The sequence below is a fragment of the Prionailurus bengalensis genome, chromosome A2, assembly GCF_016509475.1.
Source record: "Prionailurus bengalensis isolate Pbe53 chromosome A2, Fcat_Pben_1.1_paternal_pri, whole genome shotgun sequence".
Classification (NCBI taxonomy): domain Eukaryota; kingdom Metazoa; phylum Chordata; class Mammalia; order Carnivora; family Felidae; genus Prionailurus; species Prionailurus bengalensis.
Genome location: NC_057348.1, coordinates 150,327,065 through 150,345,853, shown reverse-complemented (window position 1 = coordinate 150,345,853; position 18,789 = coordinate 150,327,065). Strand labels below are relative to the sequence as shown.

General features: G+C 44.8%; 1 protein-coding gene across 4 annotated transcripts in view; it reads left to right on the top strand.

The window, feature by feature from the left end:
• Positions 1–1,371: 1,371 nt before the first annotated feature.
• The window catches only part of LOC122488323 (solute carrier family 23 member 1-like), a 56,788-nt gene continuing 39,370 nt past the window's right edge, over positions 1,372–18,789 (top strand). For 2 of the 4 annotated variants that reach the window (XM_043589621.1, XM_043589619.1), the window contains exons 1-3: positions 1,372–1,742; positions 4,103–4,249; positions 14,478–14,635. In XM_043589621.1, the coding sequence (XP_043445556.1) occupies positions 1,701–1,742; positions 4,103–4,249; positions 14,478–14,635 (347 nt within the window). In that variant the 5' untranslated portion in view covers positions 1,372–1,700. The remainder of the gene's footprint in view (positions 1,743–4,102; positions 4,250–14,477; positions 14,636–18,789) is intronic. The other 2 variants (XM_043589620.1, XM_043589622.1) reach the window with 2 other exon arrangements.

Here is an 18,789-nt window from a genome sequence, read left to right as displayed (position 1 = left end):
GTAGCCACGAAAGGCAGGACCTTCAGTGTCGGGAGGATAGAGTCTTTGAGAAGTCCCCTTCTTCCATGTTATCCCAGAAGGTGACAGGGAAAAGACACGTCTGACACAAACCCAACTTTGCCCGTGCCCCCCAGGTCTGTGAGGGTAGGGGTTGTGGTAGGCAGTAGAGGCAGCCCCCCACTCTGCCTCACACCTGCCGGGTCTTCCTGGAGCAACGAGGCCTGTGCTGCTCAGGACAGAGATCCACGTGAATGGTGGCACCTGCTCTCTGTGTTCACCTCATAACTTGCCCTGCTCAGAACTGCACATTTAGTGTGTTCAGGGAAACCCAACAGAGGCCGGAATCCACACCTTCCGGAAGCTAAGTAGTCTCACTTTCACTTCTGAGGTGAACTCGTGGCCCCGGGGTGCCATTTGTAGAGGATCCACGTTTCCCTTCAGGGATAGTGGGGGGAAGCCTGCTCTGCGGCCATGTCCCCTGGAGCCTCATCCTTTACATCTTCAGACCCGGAGGGCCTGTCTCCGCTAGGACCTCCTTGGCCTCCACAGCCTGTGGAGCAAGACTGTCTGGGTTTTGAATCTCACCTTCTACATTTGTTATGAACCTTAGGCAGGGAGCTTAACGGGCCCATCAACATCTTACTTTCTTAATCTGTAAAAAAGGAATGGGAACGCTAGTTTGTTGTGAATGTTAAGCAAGGTAATACCAAAAAGGCGTAGCACAGTGTACATAGCCAAGTATTCAGTAAGGTCAGCTACTTACCGCTGGCTTTTCTGTCACAGCCCACAGCAGGTCTGTCCCCTCCCTTGTCAAACACCTCATTGTTGCATTTTTTCAGGGCTTCCTCTTGGACCAATGCCCACTGACATCTATGTGCATCCCACCATGTGTTTCCCGAACCTTAGGACCCAGTGCCACTATTCCAGAACATTCTGCCATCATGAGTAGCCGGCTTACTTTGGACTTCATGGAGGGGGCTTTATTCGGAGTTTTTGAGGAGGGCCCTATGCAGGATAAGAGCAAGAGTACACCCTCCCGGACTTCTCTCTCTACAAGGTGGGTTACTAGACATTTCCGGGTGTGGGGAAGACAAACACCTAAGGATTAGAAGCACATTTCTCAGGTTCTCACCCAAGGGCTTTGCTCCCCCAATGCACCTTAGCAGTTTCTCCTGGATCCACAGTAATGCCCTTTGTTCTGTGATGATATCCTCAGAGGCCAGGCTGGTTGAACTTATCTTTTCAAATGCTCTCCATTCCGGTTCAACTAGTCACCAAGAACCAACATTCAAAAACTGCAAAGCCGTTGTGTTCAGCCCAGAGCCTCACCCTCACCCCCCCTCCTCTCCTGCGTCCTAGAATCAGACTTCCAGAAAATGCGGTCATGCCGCTCCCGGAAAGGCCGTGCCCGGTTTGTCTCCTGTAGTGCCATAGAGGATCATTAACTTCTCTGCACTTACTCAAACTTAATTATGAAACATTGGTTGCACTTGAATGCACCTTGATCTCCTGTGGCGCTTGGAGGGGGCAGGAGAGAAAATCTGGAAGCCCCACCCTGCCCGGAGCCCGCCCAGGATCCCTGTCTTTCTCCCTCCCTTGCTATTTTGGCGAGCAGCGAGACGTTAATCTCTTCCAACTGGAGCAGCTTCACTCTGTTTTCATCCCGAGAGGAGGCCAAAAGGAGCCGACCCCAGGTTGCCATGACCTCTGCCATCACCAGCTGTGAGCCTTCGCAAGCCTTGGTGAGTGCCCCAAAAAGAGAGGGGGCAAGCTAAGGGGGAGGGGCAGAAAGGAAGAAGGAGGCCTGGAGGGGGTGTCCAGGGGGAGTCCCAGTGTCCTCAATCATTATGCCGCCTGCCCAGGACGGTGGCTCACGTCCTAGACCAGAGTTTAGATTACTAGACAGGTGTGCCGCTCCCAGCCTGGCTGTCCTGTGGCAAAGATTCCTGCCTGAGGGCTAAACTCTGTGAATAAATTCGAAAGCCACGAGGAGGTGGAGGAGGTTTTACCTTTATTCACGGGTTGGTCTCTGCTGGATCTAAATGTTTTTGTTTTTCGAGGTTTCTCAGTGTTACAATTTCTTTGGACAGAAGGACTTTCTGCAACAAAGCAAGGGAAAGAGAGAGGTCAGCAGAGAGAGAGAACTAATATTTACCAAACAATCGATACGCACCCCCCTGGCATTTAACGTGCTTTATTTTCTTCCTTCCGAGCCAATGATGCAGGCGCTTCTGTTCCCAGGTGAGGATCCCGAGGCCCAGAGAAGCAGAGAGAAGCCTCCGGAGGCTTCTCTGGCAGGGCCTCGAGCCCTGACCCCACCACCCTTCTGACCGATTTTTGACCACCTAAAAATAACAGGGTGAACCCAGTGGAGACACTCTGACCTCGCCAGTGGCCACCACAGGCGGAGAGAGCCCCTCTGTGCCCCGCTAGGGCTGCAGCCCAGGGTGCCTGTGGGACGGGTGTCCCCCGTGAACCTTGGCTGGGCTCTGAGAGCTGCCAGACCTCTGCCCGCCGCTGCTCAGCCTTCTGGGGAAGAGGCCCTGGCCGTCTCTTCTGGAAAATCATGGGAGGCACCTGAGAGAACTCTCTTCATTTCTCTTCAGAGTTCTTTCTGCCTCTACGTCAGGCAAACAAAACAAACACCTTGGGAAAGAAATTGAAGACTCCCACATTTTGGCTTCCTGGAGGCTCTCTGGGGAGTGGCCGGTCTGGGCATGTACCCACCCCTCTCTTCGGTGGCCTGTCTTCCCTTCCTTATCAGCACCCATTTTTCTAGGATGTTTTTGGTTTCACATTGCAGGTTGCTCTGCTAGAAACTTCTAGGCATGTTAACAGGGAGAAGACAGCTTCCCGACCCTGAAAGCTTGTGGCCCAGCTAGGGGAAGGCAGGGTGCACAGGAATGTTTCTAGAACTAGAGAGAAAATGGTACATTATGTAACAGAGAGGTGCAGCGCGCTGGGAGTTCCCGGGAGAAAAAATCATATGGGTGGAGGAGGTCGGGGGACGTGGAGGGGAGGAGGCATAGAGCTCTTGCCATCAGGGAGTGGGTGGGAGAAGCAGGGGCTCAAGCTGGGGCACAGGGTAAGCTAAGGCACTGATGCAGGATAACGGAGGCCACATTCGGAGACACCTGGACAACCCCATTGGTCGGAGCCGCGTAAATCGGGAGTGTTAGGAAACACACCTGGAGGGCCAGGTGGGGGAACGGAAGCTGTGGGGGGTATGAGTGGAGCCGGAGGGGCAAGGGATCCATCTGCCCCCCCCACCCCCCGCCCCACCCCCCGGGGACTCCACCTCCGGCTCTTGCTGTCCCTGCACCGGAGTCCCGGCAGCTGCAGGGAGGTGGCATTGCACTCTCTCACATTTGCACGTTCCGTCCGTTCATTGGGTCTATACTGAACACGAGCGCTGGCTGCTCTCGAAGCGGGGACGCCACAGAAGGGTAAGGCACAGTTGGTGCATTCTAGGAGCTCACAGCCCAGCAGAAGGGATGGATCAGGTAACTGACTGTTATAGAAACAGGCTGAGATGAGAGCTTCGGCAGATGTAAACACTAGGAGGGTAGCGACACCATTCGGGGTCAGGATCCCCATTTCCCTGTCTGGGAGGGAAATCTGCCCATTTTCTGACCTTGCAGTTGAACCCCACCTCTCCTCCACAAAGCTGCTTCTCTGCCGGGGCTTCAGGCAACGCGCCCACTCCCCTCGCGTGGTCCCAGACTTCACATGCAGGCCCTACTGAAGATGTATAATGTAGAAAATCACTGGTCTTTTGAGTCTGGACCTAGAAATCCCAAGCAGGCCCACCGTTATCGCTGTCCCAGTGCCTCCTGCAGGCCGTCCAGCTCTCCACTTGAAATCAGGAAGTCCACTGAGTCCTCCTAAAATGCCCTGATGTGGGGCACCTGGGTGGCTCGGGCAGTTAGGCATCCGACTCTTGATTTGGGCTCAGGTCATGATCTCATGGTTGTGAGATCGAGCCCCATGTCGGGCTCTGTGCTGACATGAAGCCTGCTTAAGATCCTCCCTCCCTCCCTCCTTCCCTATCTCTCTCTCTCTCTCAAAAAAATGCCTTTCTGTGCCCTTCTCATGTTCCCAGCAGAGAGAAGACAATGTGCTCAACGGTCACACTGAGGGACCAAACAGGAAGAAGGGGGGGCAGTCCAGGAGCCCCAGCAGCAACAACCTGGTCTATAGCATCTTGGAGGTCCCACCATGGTATCTCTGCATCCTCATGGGAATCCAGGTAACGCCACCCAGCAGGCACTGCGTCCGAAGAGGCTCTGCCTCCAAAGCGACATCAGTACACGCCCCGGTCAAATCAGTCAAGATCCACAACTTCAGGCGCTAGGCGCTGGTGTCCTTGTCTCCCATGCAGGTGACCTCCAGGGGAACCCAGAGCTCCTCGGGTGTTGGGGATGGGGGTGAGGAATTAGGGGAAGATTCTCCCTCGTGCTAAGCTGAGAGTTCCCATCAAGGACGCTGTGTCATTTTTTTCTTCAAGATACCAATTTCAGTTTATTTCACTTGCAACAGCTAAAAAATTTGATAACCAGTGCTTGGCGAATTTGGGGAAACAGGTACTCTCAAACCCTTCCGTTGGAATATTATTTGATGCAGCCTTTCTGGATGACAATCCAGTGTAGATCATATACCCTTTAACCCAGTCCTCAGTGCTGAAGAATTTCTCGGGATATATTGGTAGGACTTGCTAAGATAAATGCAAAGATGTTCTCATAGCATTATTGGTAATAGTAACTTCACACCACACAACAAACAAATAAACAAAACCCTAGAAACAACGCCAAAATATCCTTCAAAAAGACTGGTTAACAAATTGTGACACATCTTACCAAATGACTTTTTTACGCAGAGAAAAGAGAAAGATATATATTTATCTTGCAGTTAGAGAATGTGCCCCAATATATAGTAAGTGAAAAAATCTAAGTAACTGTGTATAGAGTGTTAGTATGTGTGTGTGTGTGTGTGTGTGTGTGTGTGTGTGTGTGTGTGTTAAAAACAAAGAGGTGGAAAGACAGAAATAAGTCTATGCAGTGATTTGGGGGTTTGAAGGACTCATAAGAAACTCATAAAGGGATTTAGCTTTGGGAAGAAGAGCTAGAAAAGGGGAGGTGGCTTTCCCCTGTCACCTTTTATTTTGTAGCTTTTCGTGACATGGATGTGTCTCTTTTAATTTTACAAACTGTTCAATATGGAATATTAGAGATGGGTTACACTTCTTGCTACATATTTATGCTTTTCTACAAAATAAGAAAAGTAAATACCATACTGTTTTAAAAACATTATTATGAGCCAATGAAATAGATAATATAGATAATGTAGATCTATATTCCCTGACTCAGAAAACTGTAAGGAATTTAAGAAAGCCAAAGGCTGCCGTCCAGTTTCCCCAACACCATTCGTTGAAGAGACTGTCTTTTTCCCATTGGATGGTCTTTCTAGCTTTGTCAAAGATTAATTGATCACATAGTTGTGGGTCCATTTCTGGATTTTCAATTCTGTTCTATTGATCTGTGTGTCTGTTTTTGTGCCAGTACCATACTGTTTTGATCACTACAACTTTGCAACATAACATGAAGTCTGGAATTGTGATGCCTCCAGCTTTGCTTTGCTTTTTCAAAATTGCTTTGGTTATTTGGGGGGTGGGGGTGGGTGTCTTTTGTGGTTCCGTGCAAATTTTAGGATTGTTTGTTCTAGTTCTGTGAAAATGCTATTGCTATTTTGATGGGGATCTCGCTGAATGTTTAGATTGCTTTGGGTGGCATGGACATTTTAACAAATGCCTGTTCTTCCAGTCCATGAGCATGGAACGTCTTTCCATGTTTCCATGTTTTATAGTTTCCAGGGTACAGGTCTTTCACCTCTTTGGTTAGATTTATTCCTAGGTATCTTACTACTTTGGGTGCAATTGTAAATGGGATTGTCTTCTTAATTTCTCTTTCTGCTCCTTCATTATTGGTGTATAGAAATGCAACAGATTTCTGTACATTGGTTTTGTATCCTCTGACTTCACTGAATTCATATATCAATTCTAGCAGTTTTTTGATGGAGTCTTTCAGATTTTCTTTATATAGTATCATGTCATCTGCAGATCGTGAAAGTTTTATCTCTTCCTTGCCAATTTGGATGCCTTTTATTTCTTTTTGCTGTGGGATTGCTGAGGATAGGAATTCCAGTAGTATGTTGAATAAAACTGATGACAGTGGACATCCTTGTCTTGTTCCTGACCTTAGGGGGAGAGCTCTCCATTTTTTCTCCTTTGAGGATGATATTAGCTGTGGGTTTTTCTTATGTGGCCTTTGTTATGTTGAGGTATATATATTGCCTCCAAACCTACTTTGTTGAGGGTTTTTATCATGAATGGATGTTGTACTTTGTCAAATGCTTTTTCTGCATCTACTAAAATGATCATATAGTTCTTATCCTTTATTTTACTGATGCGATATATTGCATTGATTGATTTGAGAGTATTGAAACCACCATTGCAACCCAGGAATAAATCCCACTTTGAGCGTGCTGAATGATTCTTTAAATGTATTGTTGAATTTGGTTTCCGAGTATTTTATTGAAGATTTTTGCATCTATATTCATATTGGCCTGCAGTTCTCTTTTTTAGTGGTGTCTTTATCAGGTTTTGGTGTCAGGATAATGCTGGCCTCATAGAATGAATTTGGAGGTTTTCCTTCCTTTTCTAATTTTGGAATAGTTAAAGAATAACAGCTATTAACTCCTCTTTTTATGTTTGATGGCATTTACCTGTGAAGCCATCTGGCCCTAGACTTGTTTGTTGGAAGTTTTTTGGTTACTAATTCAATCTCTTTGCTGGTTATCAGCCTGTTCAAATTTTCTATTTCTTCCCAGTTTCAGTTTTGGTATTTTATATGTTTCTAGGAATCTATCCATTTCTTCCAGGTTGTCCAATTTGCTGGCACATAGTTTTTCATAATATTCTGTTACAATTATTTGTATTTCTGTAATGTTGGCTGTTATTTCTCCTCTCTCATCTGTGATTTTATTTATTTGAGACCTTTCTCTTTTCTTTTTGATCAACCTGGCCTGAAGTTTATCAATTTTATTGATTTTTTTTCAAAGAACCAGCTGCTGGTTTCACTGATCTTTTCTATTGTTTTTTGTTTTTGTTTTTTAGTTTGTCATTTATTTCTGCTCTAATCTTTATTATTACCTTTTTTCTGCTGGTTTTAGGTTTTGTTTGTTGTTCTTTTTCTAGCTCCTTTAGGGGTTAGTTTAGGTTATCCATTTGAGATTTTTCTTGCTACTTAAGGTAGGCTTGTATTGCTATATACTTCCCTCTTAGAACCGTTTTTGCTGAATCCCAAAGGTTTTGGATTGTTGTTTTTATTTTCATTTGTTTCTTTTATTTCCTGGTTGTAGCATGTTATTTAACTTCCATGTATTTGTGATCTTTCCAGATTTTTTCTTGTGGTTGACTTCTAGTTTCATAGCATTGTGATCAGAAAACATGAATAGTAAGACTTGGATCTTCTTGAATTTGAGGCTTGCTGTGTGGGCTGATGTCTGATCTATTCTGGAAAATGTTCTGTGTGCACTTGAAAAAATGTATATTCTGCTGTTTTAGGATGGAATGTTCTGAGTATATCTGTTAAATCCATCTGTTCCAGTGTGTCATTGAAAGCCATTGTTTCCTTTGGATTTTCGGTTTAGATGATCTGTTTATTGATATAAGTGGGGTGTAAAAGTCCCTTACTATTATTGTATATATGTATTATTGTATAATTATTGATTAGTTCCTTTATATTTGCTATTAACTGTTTTTATTTATTTGGGAGTTTCTATGTTGGGTGCATAAATATTTACAATTGTTGCAACTCCTTGTTGGATTGTCCCCTTTATTATTATATAGTGTCCTTCTTTGTGTCTTGCTACAGTCTTTGTTTTAAAGTCGATTTTGTCTGAAATAAGTATTGATACTCTGAGTTTCTTTTGACATCCATTTGCATGATAGCTATTTCTCCATCCCCTCACTTTCAATCTGCAAGTGTCTTTAGGTCTAAAATGAGTCTCTTATAGGCAACATATAGATGGGTCTTGTTTTTTAATTCATTCTGTTGCCCTAGGCCTTTTGATTGAACTATTTAGTCCATTTGCATTCAAAGTAATTTTTTTTTAATTTTATAACGTTTGTCTGTTTGTTTGTTTGTTTATATTTTTTTATTTTTTAATTTACATCCAAGTTAGTTAGCGTATAGTGCAATAATGATTTCAGTAGTAGATTCCAGTGATTCATCCCCTGTGTATAACACCCAGTGTTCATCCCAACAAGTGTCCTCCTTAATGCCCCGTACCCATTTAGCCCATCCCCCACCGACAACCCCTCCAGCAACCCTGTTTGTTCTCTATATTTAAGAGTCTCTTATGTTTTATCCCCTTCCCTGTTTTTGTATTATTTTTGCTTCCCTTCCCTTATGTTCATCTGTTTTGTATCTTAAATTCCACGTATGAGTGAAGTCACATGCTATTTGTCTTTCTCTGCCTGACTAATTTGGCTTAGCATAATACCCTCTAGTTCCATCCACATGGTTGCAAATAACAAGCTTTCATTCTTTTTGATTGCCAAGTAATACTCCATTGTCTATATATACCACATCTTCTTTATCCATTCATCTGTCGATGGACATTTGGGCTCTTTTCACATTTTCACTATTGTCGATAGTGTTGTTATAAACATTGGGGTGTATGTGCCCCTTCGAAACAGTGGCATGTATCCCTGGGATAAATACCTCGTGGTACAATTGCTGGGTCATAGGGTAGTTCTATTTTTAATTTTTTGAAGAACCTCCATACTGTTTTCCAGAGTGACTACACCAGTTTGCATTCCCACCAGCTGTGCCAAAGAAATCCTCTTTCTCTGCATCCTCGCCAACATCAGTTGTTGCCTGAGTTGTTCATGTTAGCCATTCTGACTGGTGTGAGGTGGTATCTCATTGTGGTTTTGATTTGCGTTTCCCTGATGATGAATGATGTTGAGCATTTTTTCATGTGTCGGTTGGCTATCTGGATGTCTTCTTTGGAGAAGTGTCTATTCATGTCTTTTGCCCATTTCTTCACTGGATTATTTATTTTTTAGGTGTTGAATTTCATAAGTTCTTTACAGACTTTGGATACTAACGCTTTATCTGATATGTCCTTTGCAAATATCTTCTCCCATTCTGTCAGTTGCCTTTTAGTTTTGCTGATTGTTTCCTTCGCTGTGCAGAAGCTTCAAAGTAATTATTGATACATATGTGTTTATTGACATTTTATCACTTGTTTTGTGGTTGTTTCTGAAAGTTTTCTCTGATCCTTTCTTGTCTTTCTCTCTGTCATCTTTTGCTGATTTTCTTTAGTGGTATATTTGGACTTATTTCTCTTTATTCTTTTCATGTTTATTAATGGCTTTTGATATGTGGTTGCCATTAGGTTTGTATATAACTTCTGCATATAGCAGTCTCTATTAAATCGATAGTTAAGTTTGAACCCATTCTTTTCTCCTCTCCTCTCCCACATTTTAAGTGTATATTATTATACTTTATATTTTTGTGGGTGGGAGTTCCTTAACTGATTTTTTACAGAAATATTCATTTTTACTGCTTTTGTGTTTCCTACCTTTATACTGTCACTTTTGATCTCTACTTTCTACTCAGAGAGTCTCCTTTAATATTTCTTGCAGGGCTGGTTTAGTGATTTACAAACTCCTTTAGTTTTTGTTTGTCTGGGAAACTTTTTATCTCTCCTTCTATTCTGAATGATAGCCTTGCTGGACAGAGTATTCTGGGCTTCAGATTTTTCCCATTCAGCATTTTAAATATATCATGCCACTTCCTTCTGGTTTGCAAAATTTCTGTTGAAAAATCTCCTGCTAGCCTTATGGGTTTTCCCTTGTAAGTTAATGACTTCTTTTGCTGCTTCGTCTTGCTGCTTTTAAGATATTTCCTTTATCACTATATTTTGCAAGTTTAATTACAATATGTCTTGGTGTGGGTCTGCTTTTGTTGATTTTGTTGGGAACTCTCTGTGCCTCCTGGATCTGGATATCTGTTTCCTTCCTCAAATTAGGAAAGTTTTCAGCTCTTATTTCTTCAAATAAATTTTCTGCCCACTTTTCTCTCTCTTCTTCTTCTGGGACTCCTATAATACAAATGTTATTATGTTTGATGGAGTCACTGAGTTCCCAAATGTATTCTCATTTTGTGCAATTTTTTTTTTCTCTCTTTTGTTCAGCTTGATTACTTTCCATTACTTTCTTCTAGGTTACTAACTTGTTACTCTGCTTCTGCCATCCTGTTATTCATTCCATCAAGCATGTTTTTCATTTGGTTTATCGAGCCCTTTATCTCTGCTGTGTTATTCCTTATCTCTGTGTTAAGGGTCTCACTCCTGTCTTCCACTCTTTTTTTTTTTTTTTGTTAAGTCCGGTGAGTGTCTTTGTGATCATTGCTTTAAATTCTCTATCAGGAAGGTTATTTATATTTGCTTATATTTCCATTTCTTTAGATCTCTGGCCATGGCCCTGTCCCGTTCTTTCATTTGGGATAAATTTCTCTGTCTCCCCATTTTTCTGCCCTCTCTGTGTCTCTTTCTCTGTGTCAATAAAGTCAGCTATGACTTGTGCTCTTCAAAGTAGTGACTTTATGACGAGGAGGTCCTGGAGTGCCCTGCAGTGCAGTGTCCCTCTTCACCAGAACCTGGCACTTCAGGAAAGTATCCTGTATGTGCTGCTTACACCCTGCTGTTGTATCTGAATCATCTTTCCTTTCTGTACAGTCGTCTGCACGGACTCTCTGCCTGTTGTGGGCAGTAGTTCCTCTATGTGGTGTTAGTGGGACCCAGGCAGGCCGGCTCCGAGGGGGCATACCTGCCAGGGAATTGAGGAACGGGGCAGTGGTGTTAGGAAAATTTGCATTGGGCCACTAGTCCTTTGCCAGATCCCCCAAAGCACTGAGGTGGTTGTTGGCTGGGGGCTGCATGTCAGGGCGGCAAGGGGTGTGAGGCTGAGTTCCATGCATGTGGGAATGGGGCGGGGGGGGGGGGTGGTTTGGGGGGACCTGTGACTGGGTGGGGCAAACACCACTGGGCGGGGCTTTAACAAAATTTGTCCTAGGCCCCGAGCTGAGGCTACAAGTGTCCATGCAGCCCACCTCTGGCAGGTGGCTCTGTGTTCATGCTGGGGGGAGGGGGAGGGGGAGGAAAATGGCACCTGCCAGCTCTCTCCTTTTCAAAGTCCCCCGGCACACTCCAAAATCACTTTGAGCAGATCTGTCTCCTGTTTGCCCCAGAGGTTGTGTAAACTGCCATTTTTACCTTGCCTCTCCATGCAGGCTGCTGGCTCTTTAAGGGCAGTGACCCGACTATCACCTGCCTTTCCAGCTGGCCCAGTGCTGAGTCAGCTGACTTTTAAAGCTCCAGGCTCCAAGTCCCCCTGGTTTTACAAACTCACCGAATTCAGCCCCTCTGGCTTTTAAAGCCAAACGTTATAGGGATTAGTCTTCCCTGTGTGAGCTCCCTGGTGCGAGGGCCCATTTCTCTGCCCTGTATGTGTGCGCAGCTCTCTCCCTCCCGTGGGCAGCCTCCCTCCACCTTTCTGACCTTCCTAAACTTTCAGATGCAGCTTCTCCATATTTAGTCGTGGAGTTTGTTCTGCCAGTCTTTGGATCGCTGTCCGGTTTATTGACTTGGATGTGGATGATACCTACTTGTAAGCGTGGGAGGGGGTGAGCTCCTCCTACTAAGCCATCTTCCCAAGTTCCAAGTCTCCTGCCCGTCTTTAAATCAGATGGTTTGGTTTTTGCTATTGAGCTCTATGAGTTCCTTTTTTGGATGAGTTAACATTTTTTGGATGTTAACCCCCTTATCAGATAGATGGTTTGCAAACTGCAAGTATTTTCTCCTATTCTTCGGATGCCTTTTTATTTTGCTGATGGTTCCTTTTGCTGCTCAGAAGCTTTTTAGTTTGATGTAGTCCCACTTGTTTATTTTTGCTTCTGTTGTTTGAGCTTTTGGTGTCATGGCTAATAATCTTTGTCCAGACCAATGTTAAGGAGCTTTTCCATTGTGTTTTCTTCTAGGAGTTTTACAGTTTCAGGCCTTATATTTAAGTCCTTAATCCATTTTTGAGTTACTTTTTGTGAGTGGTGCAAGACAGGAGTCCATTTTCATTCTTCTGTATGTGGTTATCCAGATTTCGCAATATCATTTATTGAAGAGACTATCCTTTCCCCTTGAGCCTTTTTGGCTTGCTTGTCAAATATTAGTTGACCATATATGCATGGGGTTATTTCTGGGCTCTCAGTTCTGTTCTACTGGTTTATTTGTCTACTTTTACAACAGTACCATACTGGGGCGCCTGGCTGGCTCAGTCAGTTAAGCATCGGATTTCGGCTCAGGTCATGATCTCACAGTCTGTGAGTTCAAGCCCCATGTCGGGCTCTGTTCTGACAGCTCGGAGCCTGGAGCCTGCTTCAGCTTCTGTGCCTCCCTGTCTCTCTGCCCCTCTCCTGTTCATGCTCTGTCTCTGTCTCAAAAATAAATAAACATTAAGAAAAAAATTATGACAGTACCATACTGATTTTTTGTGTTTTTTTTAATTTTTTATTAAAAAAAAATTTTTTTTAACATTTATTTATTTTTGAGACAGGGAGAGACAGAGCATGAACGGGGGAGGGTCAGAGAGAGAGAGGGAGACACAGAATCTGAAACAGGCTCTAGGCTCTGAGCTGTCAGCACAGAGCCCAATGCGGGGCTTGAACTCACGAACCGCGAGATCATGACCTGAGCCAAAGTCAGACGCTTAACCGACTGAGCCACCCAGGTGCCCCTGTGGGTTTTTTTTTTTTTTAAATAATGTTCCTCCAGTTTTCAAAAACTGCCATAAAATTTAGCAAAGAGGCTGCTTATTTATGTCGTTGAAAAATGAAAATCTGGTATGTTTTTATTTCATTTTTGTTTCACTTTTTAAACTAAGGAAAATATCAAAATATCAACCAGTTCTCAAGTACCATACTGTTTGATTACTATAGCTTTGTAATAAAAATTTGAAATGAGGGGGTTGCCTGAGTGGCTCAGTCGGTTGAGCATCTGACTCTTTTTTTTTTTTTTTTTAATTTTTTTTTTTTTCAACGTTTATTTATTTTTGGGACAGAGAGAGACAGAGCATGAACAGGCGAGGGGCAGAGAGAGAGGGAGACACAGAATTGGAAACAGGCTCCAGGCTCCGAGCCATCAGCCCAGAGCCTGACGCGGGGCTCGAACTCACGGACCGCGAGATCGTGACCTGGCTGAAGTCGGACGCTTAACCGACTGCGCCACCCAGGCGCCCCGAGCATCTGACTCTTGATATCAGCTCAGGTCATGATCTCACAGTTTGTAAGTTCGAGCCCCGTGTCTAGCTCCACACTGAGCATAGAGCCTGCTTGGGATTCTCTCTCTTCCTCTCCCCTGCTTTCTCTCTCTCTCTCTCAAAATAAAGAAACTAAAAAGAAAAAAAAAAGTTTGAAATGAGGAATTGGGATGGCTCCAGCCTTGTTCTTCTTTTTAAGGATTACTTTGGCCGTTTGAAGTCTTTTGTTGTTCCACACAAATTATGACATTGTTTTTTCTATTTCTGTGAGGAATGTCATTAAAATTTTGATACAAATTTCATTGAATCGATACGTGGCTTTGGATAGTATGGAAATTTTAATAGCATTAATTCTTCCTCCCTCCTGCTAATTTTCTGCTTAGTTTATTCTTCTTGTTCTAGTTCCTTGAGGTGTAAAGTTATTCGAGATTTTTCTTCTAGGTGTTTATCACTATAAGCTCTTCAAACTGCTTTGCCACATTGCATAAGTTTTGATATGTTACGTTTCCATTTTTGTTTGTCTCAAGACATTTTTTGATTTCTTTTGATTTCTTCTTATTCCCGTTGGTTGTTCAGAAGGGTATTGCTTAATTTTCACAAATATGTGAATTTTCCAGTTTTCCTCCTGTTTCATGCCATTCAGACCCATGGTATGATTACATTCATGAAATTTGCTAAGACTTTTTGTGACTTAATATATGATCTATCTGGAGAATGTGTTCAGGGCTTCCTGTTCATTAGTCTTGCCCTCACCTTGTACCTTGTTTTAATTAGGAGCCTCTTGCCTTCTTTTTATTCTTAAGGCCCCTTCCTTGGCTCCTGTTATGTCCTGCTATTTTGTGTCCCTGCCTTGGTTTCTCATGGAGGATATCGGTTCCCAGTGCCAGGGTTCTGCCCTTGAACCCCAGACCCTCTGGTTAGGTCCCTGTTAGTTGCTGTCTGGTCTTCCTACTTCCTACTGCTTCTCTGGATCTCTGCCTGTCACTCATGGTCCGGCTTGAGTAGTGCTCTTTCCTCTGGCGGAAGAATGGGAATGACGGTGGGATCAGGTAACCCGTGGCATCTGCTTAACCGTCCACTCTCTCTGCTCCGCCCACAGCACTTCCTCACGGCCCTGGGGGGGCTCGTATCAGTGCCACTCATCCTGGCCAAGGACCTGTGTCTGCAGCATGACCCCCTGACTCAGAGCTACCTCATCAGCACAATTTTCTTCGTCTCTGGCTTCTGCACTCTCCTGCAAGTGTTTTTTGGAGTCAGGTAGGTAAAACTCTTTTCCCGGGATTCTGACTTTTACCTGCTGGGGTATCAGCAAGATTTGCTTGGCTTACAGCTGCAGAGGTGTTTAGGTGGACATGATGGAGGGAACATGGGACTGGGAATCAGAGCCTGGGTTCAGGTCCTGGCTCCAACACTTACTTTCCATATTAGCTAGGATTCTTGATGAAAGTCCCATAAGTCCAGATTGGCTTAGGCAAAAAATTGTTCTTTATCGGTGTATAAGGTCAAGGGAAGAGAAAGGCAAGGTTACACCATACATCAGGAGCACATTGAACCAGGGGCTCAAGTGCCACTGGGACTTTTTCTTCTCCTCTTGTCTCTACAAAGGCCTGCCCCTGGTATTTGCGAGATGCAGGGCAAGGATACAAATGGAGCCCCACACGCTGCATGTCTGAAACCAAACTTACAAACTCTTAAATAAGATATGTTCTGGTCATTCTACCTGGAAGGCCAGGTTTGAATTTAAATTTTTTTCACTGCTCTAAGTTCTGCTTTGGGACTTAGCCACATGGGGAGGGCCAACCCCCAGCCTGTGGCCTTCCCCCTTGTCTTCTTATGTCAAGTTTTGCTCCAGATCGTAAATGTCCTTATACTAATGAATGTGGGCTGCATACCCACCCCCAACACACATATGCTCATGCACATACACACATACACCAGATTCTCCAAATAGCTGACGCTTGGCCACCCTCCATAGGCCTAGGGGTATGTACACCTGCATCATGGTCTGCCTTCAGCAGGGCAGACCTGGGGAAGAGGCCCAAGCAGGTTCTGGAAGAGGCTCAGGGCCATTTGGGCAGAGGAATTCTTGAGTCTCAAAGGGGAGAGGCACACAGACATGAGGTGGACAGAATCCCTTGGCCCCGCAGATGCCTCGCGGAGGAGGGAGAGTGGAGCCCCCTGGGACAGCAGGCTAAGTACAGGGGGCTCTCCTTTCCTCGTCTGGATGCAGGGCTGTCTCTTCCTCACACTGTCAGTGCCTGTGCTTCATTGTCACGGTCACGCTTCCCGCACAGGACCGGAGACAGGCTGCTGGCAGTCCTCACGCTTGTCTCCCAGAGCAGCTGAGGACTGCTCTGGCTGGCCTCGCGTTTTAAAATTCCAGGGGAGAGCTCTGATGGGTGCGACTTAAGCCAGATGCCCAGCTCTCACCCATCAGGGCAACACATATGGCAGTTCTCGTTCGGGAAAACTTCCTAAAGAGTCAGGGAAGGAGAGTTCTGTTCTGAACAGACGAGACAGCAGAGATTCTCTGAACTGTGTATGTGGTTTGGTACCCGGAAAACAAGGCAGATGATAGTATGGCCTTTTCTCCCTGACAGTAAGATTGAGATGAGCAAAATCGTTATAATCAGTGGAATCACCTTTATAAATAAATAAATAAATACATACATAAATAAATACATAAAAACACCATCAAGTCCTTTATGTTCATATGTAGGTTGCAAAAATTAGCCTGAGTAAAATGGGGTTCTGTGGCTCTGGAGCTGGCCTGGACAAAATTGCGAGGCCTGGAAAATGTGTCTTCGGAACTTTTCCCTCCTCATTTCGACACATCCTCTCTTCATATTCTCCACCACCACCCCCGCCCCAGCTTGTCTCCCAGAAAGAACTCTTGCACCGTGGCTCCCTTCTAGGTGATCAGGAGGGATCAGGACATCCCTCTCTGCGGGTGCTCCAGACCTCTCCTGCTCACCCCAGATCTGTTAGTCGTGGGCCTTCTTCCTTTATCATTTATTTGACATCGAGTCCAAGGACATATCCAAGTTTTGTTCAGCCTGAAGGATGTCCAGTTTTCGGTGTCCCCTTTAAGAAGGACACAAAAGTATGAGTACAAAATCCTGCATGAGAGACAATATTATACATTGAAAAAAAAATCACGATAAATTACAACATTTAAAAAGCAGATTAACACCACAAATGTCACAAATTCCAAATTTTTCCAATCTTTTTCTTATTTTATTTTAAAGTTATTTATTTATTTATTTTGCGAGGGAAAGAGAGCACGAACAGGGAAGGGGCGGAGAGAGAGGGAGAAAGAGAGAAACCCAAGCAGGCTCCGCCCTGTCAGTGCAGAGCCTGACGTGGGGCTCGAACTCACAAACCGCCAGAACAAGACCTGAGCTGAATAACAGGGGTCAGATACTTAACCGGCTGAGCCACCCAGGAGCCCCTACTCCTTTCTTGTTGAATTGAAAGTGGTGTACTCTTTGATCAACATTTTCTGAAGAGAAGGAAAGATAATTCAGTCATTCCTCTTCCGTGGGTCGGTCCAAATTTGTTTGTTACTACTGCTAGTTAAGATGCGTGGTCATCCTTTCACACAAAACTGTAACACCACTATAGATTTGTGCCCTACAAACACAGACATTCTCTTGTCCGTGATTTCCATCAGAAATGTCTAAAATGCATGCTGCATTTAAAAGTGTAAGTGGTACATTATCAACTATATTCTTGATAGGAGAAAACTTCCATCTTGCCTGCATATCAGTGAGACTCACGTCTTCTCTGGCGATTTTGCGTATCTGATGGTTTTCAGGTTTTCCACGGACTTGCTTCTGACACCCTACATTTCAACCTTTGTTTCTCCTCCAATGCCCACGTACGTCAGGTGCCATAGGACACATTCATAATATAACGTGACCTCGGGTTTGTGCAACTTCACGAAGTAGAGTGAGCTGGCACAAGAGGAGGTAGGAGTATTGCGAGACCCAATCATGACCCTGAGGTGGCTAGCAGGAAATTAAATATACATGGGTGGGGATGCCTGGGCGGCTCAGCCGGTTGAGCGTCCGACTTCGGCTCAGGTCGCGATCTCGAGGTCCGTGAGTTCGAGCCCCGCGTTGGGCTCTGTGCTGACAGCTCGGAGCCTGGAGCCTGCTTCGGATTCTGTGTCTCCCTCGCTCTCTGCCCCTTCCCTGCTCATGCTCTGTCTCTCTCTCTGTCTCTCAAAAATGAAGAAACATTAAAAAAAAAAAATAAATAAACAAACAAACAAACATGGGTGGTTTAGTGGTCTCAACCCACATAAATCTATCCTGCCACATTCAAACTAAATTGATCCTGACTCAGCTTCCCCTGGCCAAATCCTAAGAGTGCTTATGACCTTTCAAATGCCATCTGATGCAAGATTTAGAGTCCGTGAGGAGGCAGCGCAAAGAGGCAGTAGCCGGCCAAATGTGGCTGAAACCATTTACTTTTACAAAGTTGACAAAGGCCTATGGCTAGTGCACACATTGCAGGACCCCCGGGACTTGAGAAGGAGCCTGGCAAGTGAGGGTCCCTTTATCCTAAATCTCTTTTGACCTAATCTGTGCCAGGCCTGTGTCCCGCCCTGGCGTCGCGAAGGGAAATGGAAAACATTTCCTACAATGTGCTTCTGCTGACCTATATTGATAGAAGGTGACATGACAGGAAAAATTAATATCCATCTATTCAGTGTCAATTATCTGAATCAAACCACACAGGTATAGACGGATATGGGGCTGGCCGGTTGTTTCCAGGATAGACTGACTGCAGACAACATTCAGAGGAGTATATTCACTGCTGGCATGGCCTTTTTGCCTGAATCAAATCAAAGGCACTTTCCAAAGTGCTTCCTTTGCAAGTCATTTCCAGGCGAGACGCCAAGGCTTAAGTTCTTGCAACCTCTATTGAGGAGTGGAGACCAGTGCCCACGGCTTTGGAGGGTTATTTCCCTGCTCTCTCTTCTTCTGTCACCATCTCGGTGAGCTAAGACTTCTTCCAAATCCCCGACCAAGGACTCAGAGAAGTGCAGGGTTTGCTCTGGTCTATCTAGCAGACCCCCCTATTTTCTAGGATCGGCTCTGGGAATATGGGATGGTGCGGTGGGATTAGGGACAGCTTGCGGTGACCTGCCTGGGTCCCAGAACACCCCGCCCCGTGGAGAGTTACAAACACAAAGCGCTTCTGGATGGGGGAGTCCCGCCCATAAACCTGAGATGGCATTAATTATAATTATGGAAGAGTACTGAGTTTGGAAACTGGAGGATGGAACTCCAGTCTTGGCTTCTGTACCATGGGAACTTAGACAAATCATCTGCCCTCTTTAAGGCTCAGTTTCTCGTCAACAAAATGAAGGAATTCAACTATTCGATGTCTGAAAGTCCCTT